At 40.9% G+C, this 19,011-nt stretch overlaps 1 protein-coding gene across 2 annotated transcripts in view; it reads right to left on the reverse strand.

The window, feature by feature from the left end:
* Positions 1-19,011, reverse strand: part of cdh13 (cadherin 13, H-cadherin (heart)) — a 356,939-nt gene that overhangs the window by 18,234 nt on the left and 319,694 nt on the right. For both annotated transcript variants that reach the window (XM_013272522.3, XM_013272523.3), the window contains exon 13: positions 2,553-2,786. In XM_013272522.3, coding sequence (XP_013127976.1) covers positions 2,553-2,786 — 234 coding nt within the window. The remainder of the gene's footprint in view (positions 1-2,552; positions 2,787-19,011) is intronic.

Consider the following 19,011-nt stretch of genomic DNA (forward strand, 5'->3'; position numbering starts at 1 on the left):
CCTTCTCTCCGCTTCCCTTGGCGCATCGTTTTTCTCCTCATCCTTATCATGTGATCTGTAGGAATCTCTCCAGTTATGACTGTTCCACCATTCTGGACGGTCCAAATCAACACTGTGTGACAGGGTATCAAATTGTACTCGGATGAATTGACCCTTAAACATTTTTGACATGAAACTGATTCCAGAGTACCAGTTTTCTGTAACGCTTCTCTCAGATTTTCCTTTAAACTTGTAGATTCCCCGGGCTACTTTCCAGCCGCTCAGTGAAAAGTGATTTAAACCCCCCGAGAAAGAGAAATACATACATACATACAAAAAAAGAGAAAAGTGACTGTCAGTCTATTGAGGTTATTAGGAGAGGAAAGGTGGTGCGGTGGCCAGCACCGAGTTCACTTTTTCTGGTCAGCTATGGGATTGCTGTGTGGAGTATGTTGACTCTCCCACTGTGTGAGTGGGCGTTTCCTACAGTGCTCTGTCCTCCCACAGTCCAAAGACAAGCATGTTAGAATAATAATGACTCCTGATTGGTAATAATTGTAGATGTAGGGCTACATAAAGAGGTGAGTATGGTTTCACCTCAAAGGACTTTGCGTGGTAAGACCAGGAAAGTAGAACATAAATACTAATCCATATTGGCATATTTCACTCTTAGAACCATTTTTTTGTTATGTAAACTTAATTATGGTATCCGAGTAGTGCGCTCTCTTTCAAAATCTTCAAACACTGCACTTCTATTAGATACTGCAGACTGTCATATATAAACACAAGGTGTCATTTAGCATTGCTCCTTTAACACTGGTAGACGTAATTGCAGATGATCTGTTTTAAAGAGAATTAAAGTCTGAATGAGGAGGAAGGAGAAGTTTTAGTAGCAGAAATCACAACTTTCTATGTCAGGAGTGTGCTTCACTTCTTATTGTAAGTGTGTTGTATGTTTTGGGGGGTTTTTTCCACTCACAAAATCACTTGGTAGATTTAGGAAAAGACTCTAACTGAACATAATTAGATAACTTCATAATATCAACCCCAGACATTGAAAATGTATACTTAGAGCTACCTTTTGAATGCAACAATGTGAGAGTGAGCCCAGTTTCACTATCACAAGTACATCTGTAGTGAGCTGGTACACCTCTTTGTTTAACTGTATTTTTAATCCCTCGTCCACCTGGCCCACATATTGGGCTGATCATTTGCATTTTGATTGACTTTGAATAAAAAAACGCAAAAAACACATCTCATAGAAAGTGTTTGTACTTAAAAAGACATTAGCTGATCTTTGTGGAGGTCAGAAGAGAAGTGCTACAGTGACTGGGGCAGCTGCAGCTCAGAAGGCAGAGCAGGTTGGTGGTTCTCCCCCTGGTCTGCATGCCAAATATGCTTGGGTAATATATTAACCCTGCGTTGCTCTCTGATCCATCGCAGTGTGAATGTTAGTTAGTAAGCGCCTAAAATCATAGAAGAAAGTGAATGTGAGAATGTGGCGTGTTGTGCTTTGAGAGTAGAAAAGCTCTACATAAGAATCAGTCCATTTACTGTCTACATCTATAAGTCTTGCATTTAAACATCTGATCCACAATCAAATACCATCTGAAAGGTTTCTGATTTATTTCAGCATGAAATCCAAACATACTGCCAAAGCAGCAAAAGCATACGTGGATACCTGGATACTACTCCACTTTGTGCTTTTCTACCAGTTATGGATTGGCCTCAACAGATCCTGACAGAGAACAGAACAAAAGGCATCCAACACCCAGAGCTCTGCATTGTTCTTTAAGAAGCACAGAGAACTGTTCCCAAAGACTGCTTCAAGATATTACAATAGTTTGTTATACTGAAGAATAACGGTAGTCACACCAAATGTTGACCATCAAGCTTGTTAGAATTGTACAAACTTGGTTTTTGCCTCATATATTTCCATGTAAATGGTTACACCTAATTTCAATTTTGCTCACTTTTGCAAAGTACTGTATAAATCCCAAAGAAAACACAAAGATATTTAGCATCATTCTCATTTTAAACACTGTAAATGAAGGCTTACAAGCCATCATTTTAATTGAAATCAAGGTAAATGAAATTAAACTGCGGTTTTAATGGTTATTTCACTAGAAAAACTAAATTTAGCTTCTTATTGTATTTGCTCTTTGTGGATGGCGGGAAGTTGCATTCGTGAACTGAAGAAGCTTCTCGGATGAGAGGTGAAACGTCTTCCAGCAACCTAAAGAAGTCCAGACGCTTTTCTTTCCAAGCTCCTTAGAGTTCGTGATCTGTGTCACACCTTTAACCTGAAGTAGAACGACAGTTTGCACATATAATGGTTTGTAATCAGTACCTCTCCTTACAGGTTTTCTGAATAACCTGTCCCACACTGCAAATTCCCACTAAATTCTAACTTTACCTGCTTGGTGACACTCTGTGTGTAGTTCTGAGATACTGGTGGCTTTGATAGAACAGCACTACTTGATGCTCTGGGCATGAGAAGAGGCTAGCCTGTCACAGCTCAGGTTAGTCCTGTGTAAAGACGGACGAATCTCATTTCAAAATGAAATACTTACAGTTAACCCGGGTAACTTTCCATGTTTTGTCCAGGTCAGGCTGTTTTCCCAGTTCTATTTTAAAGGGGGCAGCGTTGGGTGGGAGGTCCTTGTCCCAGCCCCCAACTACAGCAACAGTCACATCATAGGCGTCCTCGCACACTCGTGCTACTGATGGTAAGACGTACGGGGCATTATCATTGTAGTCTTCCAGGTGAATGATCAATGTGCCGGTACCTGTGGCTGGAGGAGTGCCTGGAAACAGATAAAAACATACACGTATGAGAAAAGGAAAGACGTGAGCTAATTCCTTAGTGCACTTCTGTAGGCCTGGATGCTCCTGAGCATGTGGAGAATGTGAAATGTAATGATCTGGACAGATGTGAAAGGAGCAATAATACAGTGTGGCTGCAGTAAAACACGGTGTAGTCATTATTTACTCTGGAGTAAATTCTGCTTTTAGTGTTTTTTTTTCCATTCTGCCATGTTAAAACATGTTCATTGGGAATTAAAAAAAACAAAAGAAAAACCCACTGACAAACACCAAAATACCCCCGAAACAAAACAGCACTACTCTTAATAAGATCCACGCTGCTTAGCTGACCTAATTTAACCCAAACAATAAAAAACGGTGTGTCGATTCGGTACCGGAAGAGCATGAATCACAGCGGCTCGTGTTTTGCAAAAGAGCATTCTGACTTGGCATTCAGCTAGCTTCTGTGTTTGGATGAGATTACACCTTATTGAAGGATGCTGTGTTAAAAAGCACCTTGGCACTTCTCTATTATGGCTCTCTGTTTCACTGCGATTAGAGGTTATTAAAAAAACTGCATGGCATCCAATAACAGCTCCAGAGGTCAGTCAGCAATTAACACCTAAAGACAAGATCTGTAATTGGAAAATGGGTCCCCTCCACCTTTTCGAGCTAAAAAAAATATATTTGCAGACAATTTAGGGCAGAGAGGGGACAAAAACAAGTCGAGATATATGCGCAATAAATGTCAAGTGATGCTGGAATGAAATCCAGTCTGGGTTTTTACAGTGGTTTTGGAAAAAAGCTGCACACACTGAGCAGGAAATGTTACAGCTGTGAAATGCTGATTAGGTGAAAGTTCACTTTTTAATACGCTGCTCGTATTAATATGAAAAACAACTTGATGCTTGAAAGAGAAACACAAACGATGGATTCTTATTCCACCGGTGTACATTTTCAGTTGTCACAGCGGGGGACGAACAGGTGTATTAATGACGGCCACATTTCATTAGGAAGGTACATGCTGGTTCACTGTCATAGCTTACTGGGACACCTAATGAAACTGGGCCATCATTAATTCAGCCTGTGCTTTCCCTACTGTGGCAAGTCAATGAAAAAAGGGCTTCTAGTTGGAACAATGTTGCTAGTATCATGTTGGCTACTGTAATTTGATTAAAAAGTATCGTTTCTGGCTGATTCTTTCATCTTGTAGCTGACTCGCTTTAAGATTAAATATTGTAAAAGTTAAATATCCACTTGGTTCTTACATTTTAATGACACTGAAGCTAAAACTGTTTCTCTCAGAAACTGTGTCTTATACTGAGCTCATGATCAATCACATTCAAATTCAAATTATGCATATGTACGGTTTAAATGGTGCATTTGATTTAGTGTTTTAAGCTGCAGGCTCCAATGAACAACATGGTTAGGACTGATAAATAACTCTTACCCTAAATTCATACATGTTCCAGAACTGGCTTGTACGGGTGGATATGGAAGCAACACTTAATTACTACCAACTTGTACAGACAGATATAGATACTGACATTCAGTTTTTTGGTTTGTTTTATACGGACAAATATTACTGCGCGGTCATGTGTTAGGTGGATGAGGTGCTGGCCGCGTCCTCAAACATGCATTCACAAAATACTTGACCTGAAACAACGTTACATGTACTAACTTGGACTAAGTGGTGGAGAGTTTATTTCTGGTATCTCAGTAAGATGTGTTGTATGGCATTAGTGAGTATCTACACTGTCATGTATATGTATCATAGGACAGGTTTTATTCTTTCTTTTAGATAAATGTGAAAATAAATCTTTGCCCCTCGTTGGTCTGAGATGAAATCCTGTCTCTTTTCTTTCATGTGGGTCTTATAGCTCTTCTCCCATAATTCTTTCCTATTCTACATGGATCCCAGTGGAATTTCTCGGATGCTGCAGAATCCTCTTAGGTGTATTCTACAAGCCAAAGTCATGGAATTTACATAGGTTATCTATAGAAGTCAAGGAATAGTAGATAATGCAATAAATGGGTATTTTTATAGAGGCAGTGTAAATTTTATTACAACTTCAAACTACTGATAAGGAACTATTGATCCATTTTTGCAATGGTGTGAAAACAGTGGGGCTCCTTTTCTTTTGCATTTTATCCTTGTACAGAGAATTCTTGCATAATGCGCATACATCAGCATATCATTTACAGAATAAGTTTAGCAGGATTAGCCAACTTCAAACACAGCACACTTCGAATTAACAAGGTTGATGCCATTAAAGATCTAAACCATGTTGTGGAGCAGTCTCTCAGTCAAACGCTGCTCTGGACGTTGATTGCTTATCAGCCAATCCTGCAACTACTGTGTTTCAGCAAGTGGTGCCTCCACTAACAACTGTGTGATCCCCACTAGCACTGTGAACGTAAAATAAGGCCTATTCCACATCCACGCTGACAAAAGAGGGACATCATTTCTTTCATGTGACTGATGTTTAGCTACAAGATGTAAAGTCCAGAGTTGGGGTAGAATCTGATGATGCTCAGTGTCAGTCAGTCATTTAGGCTTCAAGGCAGCTTTCTGCTTTTCAGACTTCTCTCAGAACTCTAATGTCTTCATAACAAAATATAAAGATAATAATTTCCCTAAAAATCACATTTATTATTATTTTCTTGTATGCTTCATTCAGTGAGGAATTCTTGAAACAGATCGTATTTAATTTGTTGTGGAATCTACATTCACCGAAGAACCTTAGCAGAAACAATTTTAATAAGGCTCGGTAAAGTTCATGCTACTCAATAAACATATAGCATTAGATTTATAATTAAATGTTTGAAATATTGAAACATTATGAGACCCAAACTAAGACACGTCAGAAACTCTGGGGTTATAAAAGGTCCATTCAATGTTTTAATGATTTATTCAGTAGCTAAAAATAAAATATTTCAGTCTTGTTCATTCCTTCAAGATCACAGAGACAAATTTATCAAAAAATATATAACTTGTGATTATAAGATTGTTTAATTTGATGATTTCGAATAACGACATCTGTAATGGCGCCTCTTTCCTAAACGAGCAGATTAATGTGTAACTATACCGAACACTAACTTTAAACAGAGAATAATTTTCATCTGCATTTAGAAATGAATACATGAGTAACGTGTAATTCATACTGGAATATTCTGTCTGCAAAAATGCTCCAAAGCTGGGCATTAAAAAGAATTTCCATAAATGAATAACAGAAATGTCAAGTACACCTAAAAATAAATCAAATGAAAAATTTCCCATCTCCAGGCTTTTTATCCACATAAAAACCCTTAAAGAGGAGCCGTGTTGCCCAGGCTACTAAATCCCTCTGGCAGGGCAAAGGAGGCAAGTATCCAAGTGCTAAATATTTAGCATCTGTGCAAATGCATGACTGTACTGAATGTGAAGTGCAGTGAAACCTTCAAGGCATGTAGAGGTGCTGATTTTCTAGGATAATGGCGGTAAGCCAACTCCCCGTGCACCATGAAGACACCCACCCATCTGCATAGACACAAAAGGCTGTGCTTGCATTCCCACAAACCCACATGCACTGGGTCACTAGAGCTTAAATATTCTCACTGTACCTGAATAAAAGTAGCAGCGATCTGTAAGTGCATCTACTTGCGACTCTATCACTAAAAATTCCAGCTGGTTGCAGCAGGTGAAAGAGGACAGGAGACCTGAAACTAAAATGTTTTCTGCATGAGATTTTTTTCCTGGCAGTCTGCAGGAAAAATGACATCTACAACTGCTGGGAGTGTTTAGCAGATAATCATCGCGATGTGTTCGCTAAGCTCAAAACTTTAATTTCATTCTCAGCTGTAAAACCATCACTGGATCATGATTGCAAGAGATATGGAGAAATCAAATGTAATGGTAGCGAGTGTGGCATTTCTTCTGTTTAATAATCGTGAAATGACTGCAAACGCTGCACTCGGTTCCTTTTCTGCATGCAGTCAAGGAATGAAACAGAAAACAGCCCTCATATACCACAGATAAGTATTGCTGTGACAATATCAGCAGCAGATCAAGAGTGGAGAGGAATTACTTGAGCAGAAGCAGACAGAAAATGTGTTCAAAAGCAAATCAAAGACAGTAGCTCTTCAGGCGAGACCCTAGATAATCTATTATCGCTTGAGACGCGAGACCAAGAGAGCGAGGGCTCGGATCCTCCGTCAGAGGAAAAAAAATGCAAATTTCAACCTATTTGTAGTGGGAGAGGGTGCCTCTGTGCTTGGCTAACTTTAAATGAAGCTGTTTGTCTTCCTAAATGAATACTCCCCACACCTAATCACTCTATTTCTCTGCTCTTCTCTTCTCCCGCTCCTCCTTATCGCCGTCGCATCGTGGCTATGTCATCATCGGCCTGCCTCGACATTAATGGAGCTTGTCTGCTGGCCCCTGCTTCACACTACTTTGTTATGAAAGTTCTCTTTGAACACAGCCTAAGTTTGTGAAGGAGACAGGTACAGCCTGCACCCTGTTCTCTACGTGTTTGGCACTACAAAGAAGGTAATGAATAAAGTAGGTAAAGCATCGTTTGATTTAAAAGAGAGAGAGAAGATGAGTTTTCATGAGTTTCGCATTTATTTAGATGTACATAAGAAAACCAACACGGAAGTGCCAAAAACTGCGATTCCTCATTCGTTTGAAACTGTCGACAAAATCTAGTCGAGCTCCAAATTTGGGTATTTTCATGCAATAAGCACGGCTTACAGTGTTGGTCTCTACAGTTAACTTTCCTTTTTATAACTAGATACAGGGTGGCAAAGCTGTGTGGTGGTTACACTGTTATGTCACAGCAAGAAGAGCTGCATGTTCTCCCCATGTCTGCATGTCTGGGTACTCTGGTTTTACAGTTTACAGCATTACAAAGGGTGTGGCTGCTTTTACTCTCAACTGCTGTTACGACCCGGCTCAAAAGCTGCAACAAAAATATGGAGACTAACAGCAGATTTCCCAGAGAAGAGGTTTTATTTTAACTGATATAATACGTTAGCCAAAATAGCTGGTACCACTAAGACAAAGACTGGTGTGCCTTCCCAAAGTGTGCCTCAGGTATGCCTTCATCCACACCTGACCAGCAACAGCTGGACGCTCTCGCATCACCACTTTGAGGGGCGTAACAATCGGATACTAACATAAGAATTTGTTTGGCTTCTAATTTAAACCATAATTTTTGTGCTGGCCCGTTTTGGGGTTTAAAGTCATTTTTATAAAAGATTGTGTGCCTTATTTTGTGGCACAATTGCATTTACCATTTATTGCAGTCACGTAATCTGTGCTACAGTTTTGGAGATAACCAGATATCCTGGTTTGCTAGCATCGACTTAGCTCTCTTGTACAAATATGCTAACGCCTAGCTCTGACAGAGCAGCGATCAGAACAAGATTATAAATGAGGATAGAGGTGCTCATAGCCCAGGTTCTGTGTGTAATCCTAAGTGCACTTAGTGTGTGTGTGTGTGTGTGTGTGTGTGTGTGTGAGTGTGTGCATCATTTAAAACTTGACTCTCTTCCTCCAACTCCGATAAGGATTGTGCTCAGAGTGACTTACTCAATTATTTTGTTGTTTTAGCAATTGCTGCATTCCTAACACACACTGTCTGTCTTAATGGCCGTCTGGGTCGGTAATGAAACAACAGCCACAGCAAATAGCTGGTGTTCATGGCAGTTTAACAGTAGACGGTTTCAGGTCTGTGTCCCTATTTCCTCTTACATGCGACAGTTCATGTGAAATGCAGTGCAGCTTGTCTGTGATGAAGCATTGTTAAGCCACGTTAGTGGTTGCGTCTTGATTGAAGATTTATTTTTCAGTTCCTGGAGACTCGAAGGGATTATTGGCAAACTTTCGATTAACGATGCACCTTAATGATACGCTTGTGGCTCTGTGAGACTGCTACAGGAAAACAAAAACACATGCTGTGGAGATGTAGCTCAAGTAGAAGGCTAGTGAATTTTTACCATGCAACATTTTTTAGCAGGTATAGCATTTACAGCTCTAAACTACCACTGATATTAAACATATGACCCGGCTTTGCTGCTATACAGAGTTAGGAGATCACCAATACTGTTAACAGCAATCTGTATAGTAATTGTTTAAACAGCAACAGTCTGACACTAAATGCAGCTCTATGGTAATGAGTGTGTATTTATCAGGAGAGTCTTATTGCTGCAGATCCGTGTACTTGTCTTTATTATAGTCCTTTTCCCTCAGTGGTCAATTCGGTGCATTGTTATGCAGTGTAACACTTAATCCCAGCATGCCTGCAAAAAGTTGAAGTCGTGTCAGATCTAATGTAATCCTGTCACCTCTGAGGCTCTGTTATTTTAGCATCTTCAAGACTGGGAAAATGGAATGAATGCAAATGGAAAATCCCTGCACTGTTTTATTCTGCAGCTCTAATTTTTTCCACTACTCTCCTTTGTTTCAGGTTTAATTAGTTTGGGACAAAGTCAGAAAGTTTTCACACGAGCATATCCTCCTTATTGAAATGAGGAGTTTGTGCAAAAGAGATGATTAATGATGTATTATTTCCACTGGAAAATGTAACAGTGTAAAGCTAAAATTAACTTTACACAAGTTGGTATCGATTCTAATAAATTGGTTTCAGGAATTACACCAATTAGCGAATGAGATTAGGTCTAATTGTCCCCATCAAAGTAACTCTTCAGTATTATAAAAGAGCAATGCCTGGGAGCCACTTCAGGCAGCGACTCAAGTAGCAGTTCTGCACTCGCACAAGATAAACTCTACTCAGTGAACCATAAATATCCAGTGCACCCTTCTGGTGTCAAATAGGAGACGATTTCTGCTCGGCGTGCAAATCGTTGACATTAACCAATCACTGCAGGAACTTTCTGTTAAACCCAACCGCGTGTTCGTGCTGCTCTTACAGGATTGAAACAGTGAAACCTCCTTTGTTACATTTTTCTGTGCATCACTTTTGTGATGCCAGAACGGACAGCACAGATGGTAACGGTGGTGCTCTGTAAGTAAATATATATTAAAAACAAATATTTAAAATGAATAATTAAATGCAATGAATGCTAAAAATTCTATTTAGATAGAAAAACTGAAACGATAGAAAAATTAGCTAAACAACTTGGCAACAGCAATGAGAAATTTGGGATGATGTTAGCGAAAGACACCAACTGCACTTTTTAAAAAACATTTTACCCTGTCCTGTACAGCGCCCCGAACGAATGCTAGAGGAGGGACGGCGTAAGCGGCGTATGAGGAAGTGTAACCGCGGGACGAGCCAAGCAAGCTGGCCGTCCCGTGAATCCTACACGCCAACGGTCACTTCAGCTTCACAGCTATACAGTTTTACAAATTGTCAGAATTTCAACTGCAGCAGCCAAAAACCTGCAGAGCAGCTTTTTTGTAGGAACGACGCAAGTTGAAGAAATTCCGAGTTGATATTCTTTCTTCAGGCTTTGCTTTCTTGCACCATCGTCCACCACTATTCCTGAAACCTCCACCTGCCCCTGGCTGGCATTTAGACAGCCTTGTTATTCTCCAGTCTGCCCAGAGATGAGAGGAGCAAACAGACTGATTGACTCCTGGGGCTGTCAGGGCTAATCCACAGCTAAAGGCAACAAGCTAGGCTTTTTTTCTCTCTCTATCTCTTTGTCTTCATATGGCTCCATCTACCCCCAAACACTCTTTTGCTCCCAACATTTTGGCTTTAGGCTAATGCTCTCTTTTTGTCTGAGTGTCCAATTCTGTTATCTCTGTATATATTTTATTCTGTTGTCTCACTTTTTCTTCCCACGGCTGCAGAAGACGAATGAAAAACGTGGTTTTGACCAGCAGCGCTTTGAAATGTACCAATTTGTGCCCCTGCACGGTATGGTGAGTATAAAATCCGTGATCTGTTTGCACTTCATCTTTTCTCTAGAGGGAAAATGTGTCACAGCAATGAAGTTTTATGAGAGGAGATGAGGATGAAGAGCACAACACATTCAAAGAGGAAAAAGTACAACCGGTTATATTTTCATTTTTGCCCAGGAGATCAGTTCTTCTTATTGTGGTGAATTGTAAAGGTAAAGAATGGTCCACTTGTAGCGTTTGTCAAGGACAAAGCTGAAATAAGACTCTTCTTGTCTGCTATATTTCTTGTGCTCATTAGAATAACTGTTATATTCCAGGGCAGCTTAACTACAAACAACCAGCGGATGATGCCCTTGGCTAAAGATGTTCTGTAACGTTGTTATGATTATTTTTTTCCTGAGCCACATAAAAGCAAATCACGAAGGAAACCAAATAACAACAAGCAGAGAAGTCGGGAGCAGGCCTGTAGTATGAGGAATAGCTCAGTGGAAAATGTCACAATATATCATGCTGCCGCTAAACAGGCAGGAAGAGTAATTCACAGGTGGACTACACCGAGGTAATAGAAGAGAATAAGAAAAGATAAATGAAGGGAATATCTCAAATGAGATAGGGAGGAGATGAGAGCAGGCTGGCCAGCACGGGAGGGAAGTGAATTTGAAAATTATGTGATTATATGAAGTGTCTACTGTGCCGAAAAATTGTACACTAATCTAGTTAAACCTGTTCGCCATCACTTTATGGTGTCTTCCAGCAAAATAGGAAAAACCTTAGTCTTTATTACTAACTGCACAGCACTGAGCCACACACACACACACACACACACACACACACACACACACACAGCTATATTTTCATATTCCCTTTCATCTGCTGAGACTGCAGGAGTCCACTCTGGTTCACATTTTTACACAACTTCATTCAAATGCATCGAGCTGCAGCGTGGACCCTAGTGCTGTAAATGATGTATACATTCATTCTAAAATGTATTTCAGTCAGAAGCACAACATTCAAAAGAAAATTGATATTTCCACTTGCAGAAATTCATATTTGATGGTGCGGCTCTGTTGCAGGACCGCTCCGCTGCTCCACGTGTATGCATGAAAAAACGCCAGTGTAACCACGACATTAACGTTGACGTGTCGCTGATTAAGTGAGACGAGGAGCCGAGTTGGAGGTGGGTTGCATAGCAGCTTGCAGATGCACAGCAGCTAATGGTGCTTCTATGCTCGCCGTGCATTACCTGTCATGGGTTTGACGTCACATGTGGAGCCCACCACAAAACTGGTGGTACTTTGGTCACGCACCTCTCGACTTTTGTAACCAGCTGGATTAAAGTGCATGGTCGTGTTGTTTTTTAACACCATTTTAATGATACTCAAGTACAGAAACACAGACACATACAGATATACAGAGGGACTTAATGGCAGGCATAAGTAGAAGTGATCGTGTGATGATGCTGAAGCGGTCGATGCAGAGGGTGCTGCTGCTATAAAGCAGCTTAAACAGCCTTCTATGAGTTTGCCAGTTGGATTGGTAAAAGGGTGTGAGCCAAGTTTTCAGCTCATATGAACTGTGATTTTGACCTGCCTGAGCCAACCCTTTTCTTGACGGGACACATGCATGTTGAATATGAAGCCACCAGGAATTCTTCTCCGCTGTCACAGAGCGATGCTGAAAAGCTACATTTATTACTTTTAGGCTGGACCACTATGATTCATTCTTATCGGGTTGTTCTAAAAGCTCCCTGGAAAACCTCCAGCTGATCTAAAACATTGCAGTGAGAGTACTAAGAGGGACTAAAAGACTGCTCATATTTCTCCCGTAGTGCCTTCTTAGTTTTTATTCCCCGTTAAATACAGAATAGAATTTAAAATCTTTGTTCTCACAGACAAGTCTCGTACAATCAAGGCCTCATCATATCTCAAAGATGAGAGGCAGGCTTCCCATGATGCACCGAGCATTTCTCCTCAATTCAACTCTTTTCTCAGCCAATGCTTTTATCCCACTATTGTCATTAACATTTGTCTACTCTGTTTTCTCCTTCCCCTCACCACCCAGCCAGTTGTGGTAGATGATTACCCCTCAAAGAGCCTGCTTCTTCTGGAGCTCTCTTTCTGTTAAAAGGGAGTTCTTCCTTCCCATGGTCCAAGTGCTTGTTGGGATTTCCTTGCAGTATGAAGAGCCTCGAGGCAATTTTTGTAAATAAAGAAAACACAATTGAAATTGAACTTAATTTGATCTGTTTATTGGCAACACTGTATATTAAGTATATATAAGATGCTTTCATTCATTCATGCTGGTTTGGGTTTAATTTATTTATCACCCCATAGAGGCTATCCGGTCTTTAAGTGATGACGTGATGAATCCTGCTTCTGCGTTTATTAAGGTTGTTGTGTTTTTAACATGTTTTGTATCTTGTTCTATTTAATCTGAACAAGCCCCTATAAACAGTCAGTGATCACTGTCGGCCTCTCTTGGGTTTTATTACCGCTAATCATTTTAAAGTTCAGTTTTTAAACCCTTCCGATGTAACTACAGCCCAGCCCATGCAGCAGTATATTAGTGACTAACCTGGTTTTGTGGATGGATTATCTCAGTTGTTCTCCTGACTGAAGTTTGGTCCGTTTACAGCATCCTGCCATGCGATTGCATTTGTCCCTAACCATCGGGAACCCTCACGTTAACTTTTAACGAGTGGAAAAAAGTTAGCGTTCATCCTCCAGCTTCACTGTGTTTATGCTATGCTAACATAGCTGTTAGCTAGCGATCACGTAGCACATCATTATATAGCAGCTAGCCCAACTTCAGTAACCCTACAAACGTCACTGCTGTTTAGTTTTCTGTCTTCATTTATGTTGGAAGTGATAGCAGAGCTGTACGTTTGAATGTTTCAGAAATCTCTCAGTCAGAACATGCTATATCATGTTTAGGTGGAAGCTAGCGAGCTAACTTCCTGCTAACTTCTAACTCTGTTAAACTTCATAAATTCTGTTTTCATGGATGCCTGGATGTTAAACTTAATAGTTACACCCGGTAAAGCAGCAACGCTGATCATTTTATTAAAGATGAAAGAATTTAGACAGTTTTTAACTCTCAGTGATGCCGCAGTGTTCGTTTGACTTTGGGACCTGCAGCGGAGTTTGGGCCCACACATGGCTAATGACGTCAGACTTACAGAGCGGATATGTGAGGACTTGAGTTTTTACTCACATGCACGAGTGCGTGCACGCATACACACGTAGTGTAAATGATAAATTAGTGCATATTCATGTCACAGACTGTATATGAAGATGGTTCTGATGTAGTTGATACTTTGATACAAATTTGCAAAGTGGACTCCACGGCTGGACTCTGATCTTCGAGTCCAACCACAAACGCAAAACTGAGAAATAGAAAATTAGAACGCTGAGTCACACACCCCTAACCCATTTTTCATCGATTCGCTTTGAGTCAAGCAAATAACTTCAAAGCGTCATACAGTTATAATCATATAGCGCCTTGATTTCAGCTGGCAAAAGCATTTCATAGAAGGAGCAGGCGTCTCCTGTACTCTCACTGGTAAAACTAAAGGATACAGTCGCCTATCTGCTGTGTTTTTCCCGTTCTCTATCTATCTTGCCACTGCTTAAATCCCAGACCTTGTTAAAACTCCCTTCAGATAACCCACTTCATTCTGTCCCATCACTCATCAGTCTCCTCAGGGCTTCGGCAAACACTATCACATGACATACTGCTAATCTGATTGGCTGATCAGAACTGTAAATGAAACCAGCCAGAACAAATTACAATAGGCACAAGTCATTAAGAGAGATGACTTGAGGGAGAGAAGCAGGGTTGGGGACAGGTGCATCGCTGCTAGTCTGGCAAATTACTTTCAGAATAGAGTTTGGGTTATCAGTTGCTGGCTATTATACACAGTGATTGGAGAAGGAGGGTATTGATACAGCTTTAAGTGGGCTTACACTGCAAACTCTTTTTGTGCTAATTAAACACCAAAATTGCCCTCTTTGGGAGGTTTCTTGTTTGGTGTGCTCACAATTTTTTTTTTCCCTGTGTTAAGCTGCCAGATCAAAATGTAGTGCCTCCACATCCAAGTGAGGAAAAAAGCCCCCAAAACTTTAATTAATCAGGCAGTAACACTCTAAATATTCAAAGCACTTAAACAACAACTATCTGAAATTAGAAGCAGCTGTTTTGTCAGCTGATGTGGAGTCTAGCCATTTTAATTTTTGTGATTTGCCTTCTAGCTTCTGTAAGAAAGCAATAAAACCAAAATTAGTTACATATTCAAAAATAATGAAAGACGCTCCCCAACCTGCTTTCCCCAGCCTTTACACCTGAACCTCATATACCTCATTAAAAATCTTTTTCCCAGGTCTTTGCAAGATTGGCTGTGGGCTCCTTTTTGCACAGTGCACTGACAGTTGGAGATGCACGCATGCAAACAACATTCTGAAATACCTGAAAAATATTTCAGGTATATTGTTTTGGGGGTTTTTTTAGCCCTCCTCTGTTGCACTCTTGGTCACTGTCACATGCCGTGGCTTCTTCAAGTAATTAATCAATAACAGTCTGAGGATAAGCCGTACTGTGACACACTCGCATGCAACATCCTGATGTCTTATTTCTATCACAGTTTGCCATTCAATACATTTAGGATTAGGATTCAACTTAATTGTCATTAGACACGTATAAATACAGGGTAACAAAATACAGTTTGCATCTAATCAGAAGTGCAAAGAGCAGATTATATACAGATATGGGTTGAATAAAAGGTGGGAATATTTATGTACAGATGTTTATATTGCTATACAGACGGGCAGATATACAGACGTCCTCAGAAGGTCCGCCGTTTGAGCTCTCTTCCAGTCTGGATGGAGGTGTGTCCTTGGGTAATATGTTTTCTATTTATTTATGGTGAATAGAGAAATGGAAATGGTGACGTAAATGTCATTTTTGCTCTTTGCTAGTTTGCTCTGTAATCATTTTTGCAAAAACTACAGGTAAAAGTAGCTAAATGAGCGTTTCGTGTGCAACTCATCACTCAAACTACTTCACTGTACACTACCAGCCACATTCACCCATTCACAAACAATTTCATAGACTGTAGCACGCACACACACACTCACACACTGATAGGAATTCAGTATCTCGGCAAGGACACGCCGCCATCCAGACTGGAAGAGAGATCAAACGGCGGACCTTCTGAGTGCTGGATGACCTTCCACTGCCACTTCAACTTTCCCTGGAAAATAGTTATTTTATAAGAGTTAATGGTGAACAAGGATGTCAGTATGATATCATTCCTTAGATGTAGCATGTTTTGTAAGTATTTGTTCAGAAGTCAAAGTACTGAAGAAGTTAGACATTTTGACCTGATGACCCTAAAGTCTCGGGATCATTAAAGCCAAACCAAGCACAGCACACTCACATCCTGATAGATAAATACACATAAACACTGAGATATGCAGATGGTGTGTTCGACTCTTCCACAGCACTGACAGATTTCCTGTGTTGGTCCGATGACACGCTCTCCGACAGCCGTGTTTGCTTGATTCCATCATCTGACTTCATCTTTCATTATCTATCCGTTTCCATCTCCACTAACCACTCATCTCATTTCATTTGGATCCCTGCCATTAAAACTACACGCCGATGGAAATGTGCTGGGTGAGGAAGCGAGGGACCTTCGTTAAATTTTAATAGTTCGGAATTTACTCGGATTCAGCATCGCCAGTAGTTTCAGTGCTTATAAGTACCCACAGACAGTACTGTACTCAGACGGAGGCTCCCTTGCTGAGTGGGCTGAGCCATGTTTGTTTTGGTGTGTGCCAGACACAGCAAGAACTTCTGATCTGCAGATGAATCAGTATTCCAAGGACACGAGATAAGCAAGGCCAGATAACAGGCAATAACAGAGAAAGACATTTCTTCCCTGGCAAAGCCATACAAAGGTATTCTTTAATCACAGACACGACGTGAGCCTGTTTACAAGGTGGAGACTTCCCCAATGGGTTCTGCTACAAGTCGAGAAATAAAAGACAAAGACACTCAGTGAAGGACAGAGAGAGAGGGAGGGAGGTGCTACTGAAGCTCCAAAGTGGGAAAGACACAGTGAGTATTTGGGGTTAATGAAGCAGCACAGGAAGACAGAGGAGGCAACAGAAGGCAAGACGGTGTTGAGCTGCGATCTTCTTTACAGAGCATATCCATTACACTGCCATTATCTCGGGTCAACTTGTCTTTATTCTGTACCCTGAACTCTTCCCTTACACTAGCATCACCTTTGCCTACTGCTGCACGGGGTCATCATTGATTGGCTGGGTGAGAACATATTTCAAGAAGGTGGTTAACCTGCCTGCCTCTGTGGCTGTGACCATAAAGGGAAGAGCGGGAGCAAGGAAGCGCTTCCAGAATTCACATAATTAAGACTCAGTCAAATGTACCTCATGAGGTCGCACGTTTTCTTTTAGAAATTTTCCTCCTCCCCAAAAAACTTCATTTCTTTGTCCTGTGTGTCTTTAATTTTCACCTTTCAGTTTCCTCGCTGCCATCTCTCATTTTCCTTCAAGTTTCTCTCTCTTTTTTTTGGGCTTCTTGACACCGAGTCTCCTGTTACTATATTTATCTTTCTATTAGACGCAGTCTGCTCTTCAGCTCTCGCTTTCTCGACTGCACTATATTGGATCTTTTGAAAACATGTCGCAGGCACATATGCCTGATTTCTAGCTTTCACTATGCTCGTATCTCTTAACAGCCCATTCCTTAATGACTTAATAATATTAAATAAAGATGCGTCATGAACTAAATCACCAAATCAGCCTTAATAAGAGTTGTATTATAGATTAAAAACAGATCAGGAGAACTACAATACTTGGTTTTCCATAAACAATCATCTCTACAAGGTTACGTTTTTAAATTCTGTTTGGTTGTATTTCACTCTGCCTGTTGATTTCAGGCCCAGTGCGCTGGCCTCATCAGGCTTTATTATTTCCCTGCTGTTGTTTGAGGGACCCTGATCACAGCTGGCTCAAGACAAAACACGAGTCTATCTATCAGCATTTACCCTGCCAGCCTGCTAACTATATGCTTGCGACATGACAGACACTTAGCGGTAAAATCTCTGTGTCTGGGCTTGCCCGAACCAGGGAAGTTACTCGGCCCGTTACAGCAACGAGCTGCACACTGGTTCCCAACACTTAGTAGGTCAATGAGGCAGCACAGTGGGCAGCCAATGCACTCGAAAATGGACACATGTAGAGACACACAAAGGTGTACCTCTGCACACACATGCAGGCTGTCACTGCTACCACTGTTATTACTTTTTCTGTCTTTCAGAGAGATCACAGATTCACATATTATGTATATGCACACACACACACACACACACACACGACTAAACACTATTAAATTTTAAATCTGTCTGAGCACCAAAGGGTTTTAATCTGTGACCCATTAGAATTCAGCATCCCCTTTCTACTTTTGATTTAAACCAGAGGGGATGTGATGTGACTGTGATGAATGCTGAGACTCATCATGCTGCTCAGTCTGGCTGCATGTATGTGTGCAATACTTAATATTCCTATAATTAACAAAGCTCTTTGACTATGTTGGAGTTGTCTAACTGTGGTACAGGTACACGTGTATACACACAATATTTCAGTGTCTAAATGGAGGTCTCTGCTTAGTATATCCATGTGTTTAAACCAACACTGCTCAGCCACTTTTCACATAACTTCAGGGTTTTTAATAGCAGGTTCAGTGGCAGTAAACACTGAAGATTGCGTGCGTGTGCTGGCGTGTTTCAGACGACTGGGGCTTTGATAATGTATTCATGCCTCCCAATGACAAATGGCTGCCTCCAGGAGGCAGTTTAACATTTAAATGATGAGCAGCAGAAAACATTGAACCGCAACACACAGCAGTGAGGGGATACGCAGGTGCGGCGCAGGCCAGAGAGCCTCTGCATCAAGTACGACAAAGACATTAAAAAAAACAACTTTAATCTACCCACAAGAACTAATGCAAAGGAAAGGGAAGAGGGTACGATGCGGGAACAGCTGGCCTCCCAGCGGGGAATCAGAGAGCAGAGGAGAATTCGCTGGCGTGAAAAACCAGAAGCTACTGATGAGAGTTTATATAAACAGCCCGTCAAGCCCTGCGCTCAGGTTGGAACAATACCACTTCAAACAATATCGTCCTGCTCCACAGGCCTGCCAGGTGCTGCTGCACAGGCTAAACTCATTTGTGGCTTTTAAATTATAACTGGGAATCAGAAACACACGACGTTAGAAACAATACAACCTGCACAAACACGAATACAATGGTGAATAACTCACAAAGTGTACATGCACTGACGATTGCATCAT

This window comes from Oreochromis niloticus, linkage group LG7 (genome assembly GCF_001858045.2).
Source record: "Oreochromis niloticus isolate F11D_XX linkage group LG7, O_niloticus_UMD_NMBU, whole genome shotgun sequence".
NCBI classification, from domain to species: domain Eukaryota; kingdom Metazoa; phylum Chordata; class Actinopteri; order Cichliformes; family Cichlidae; genus Oreochromis; species Oreochromis niloticus.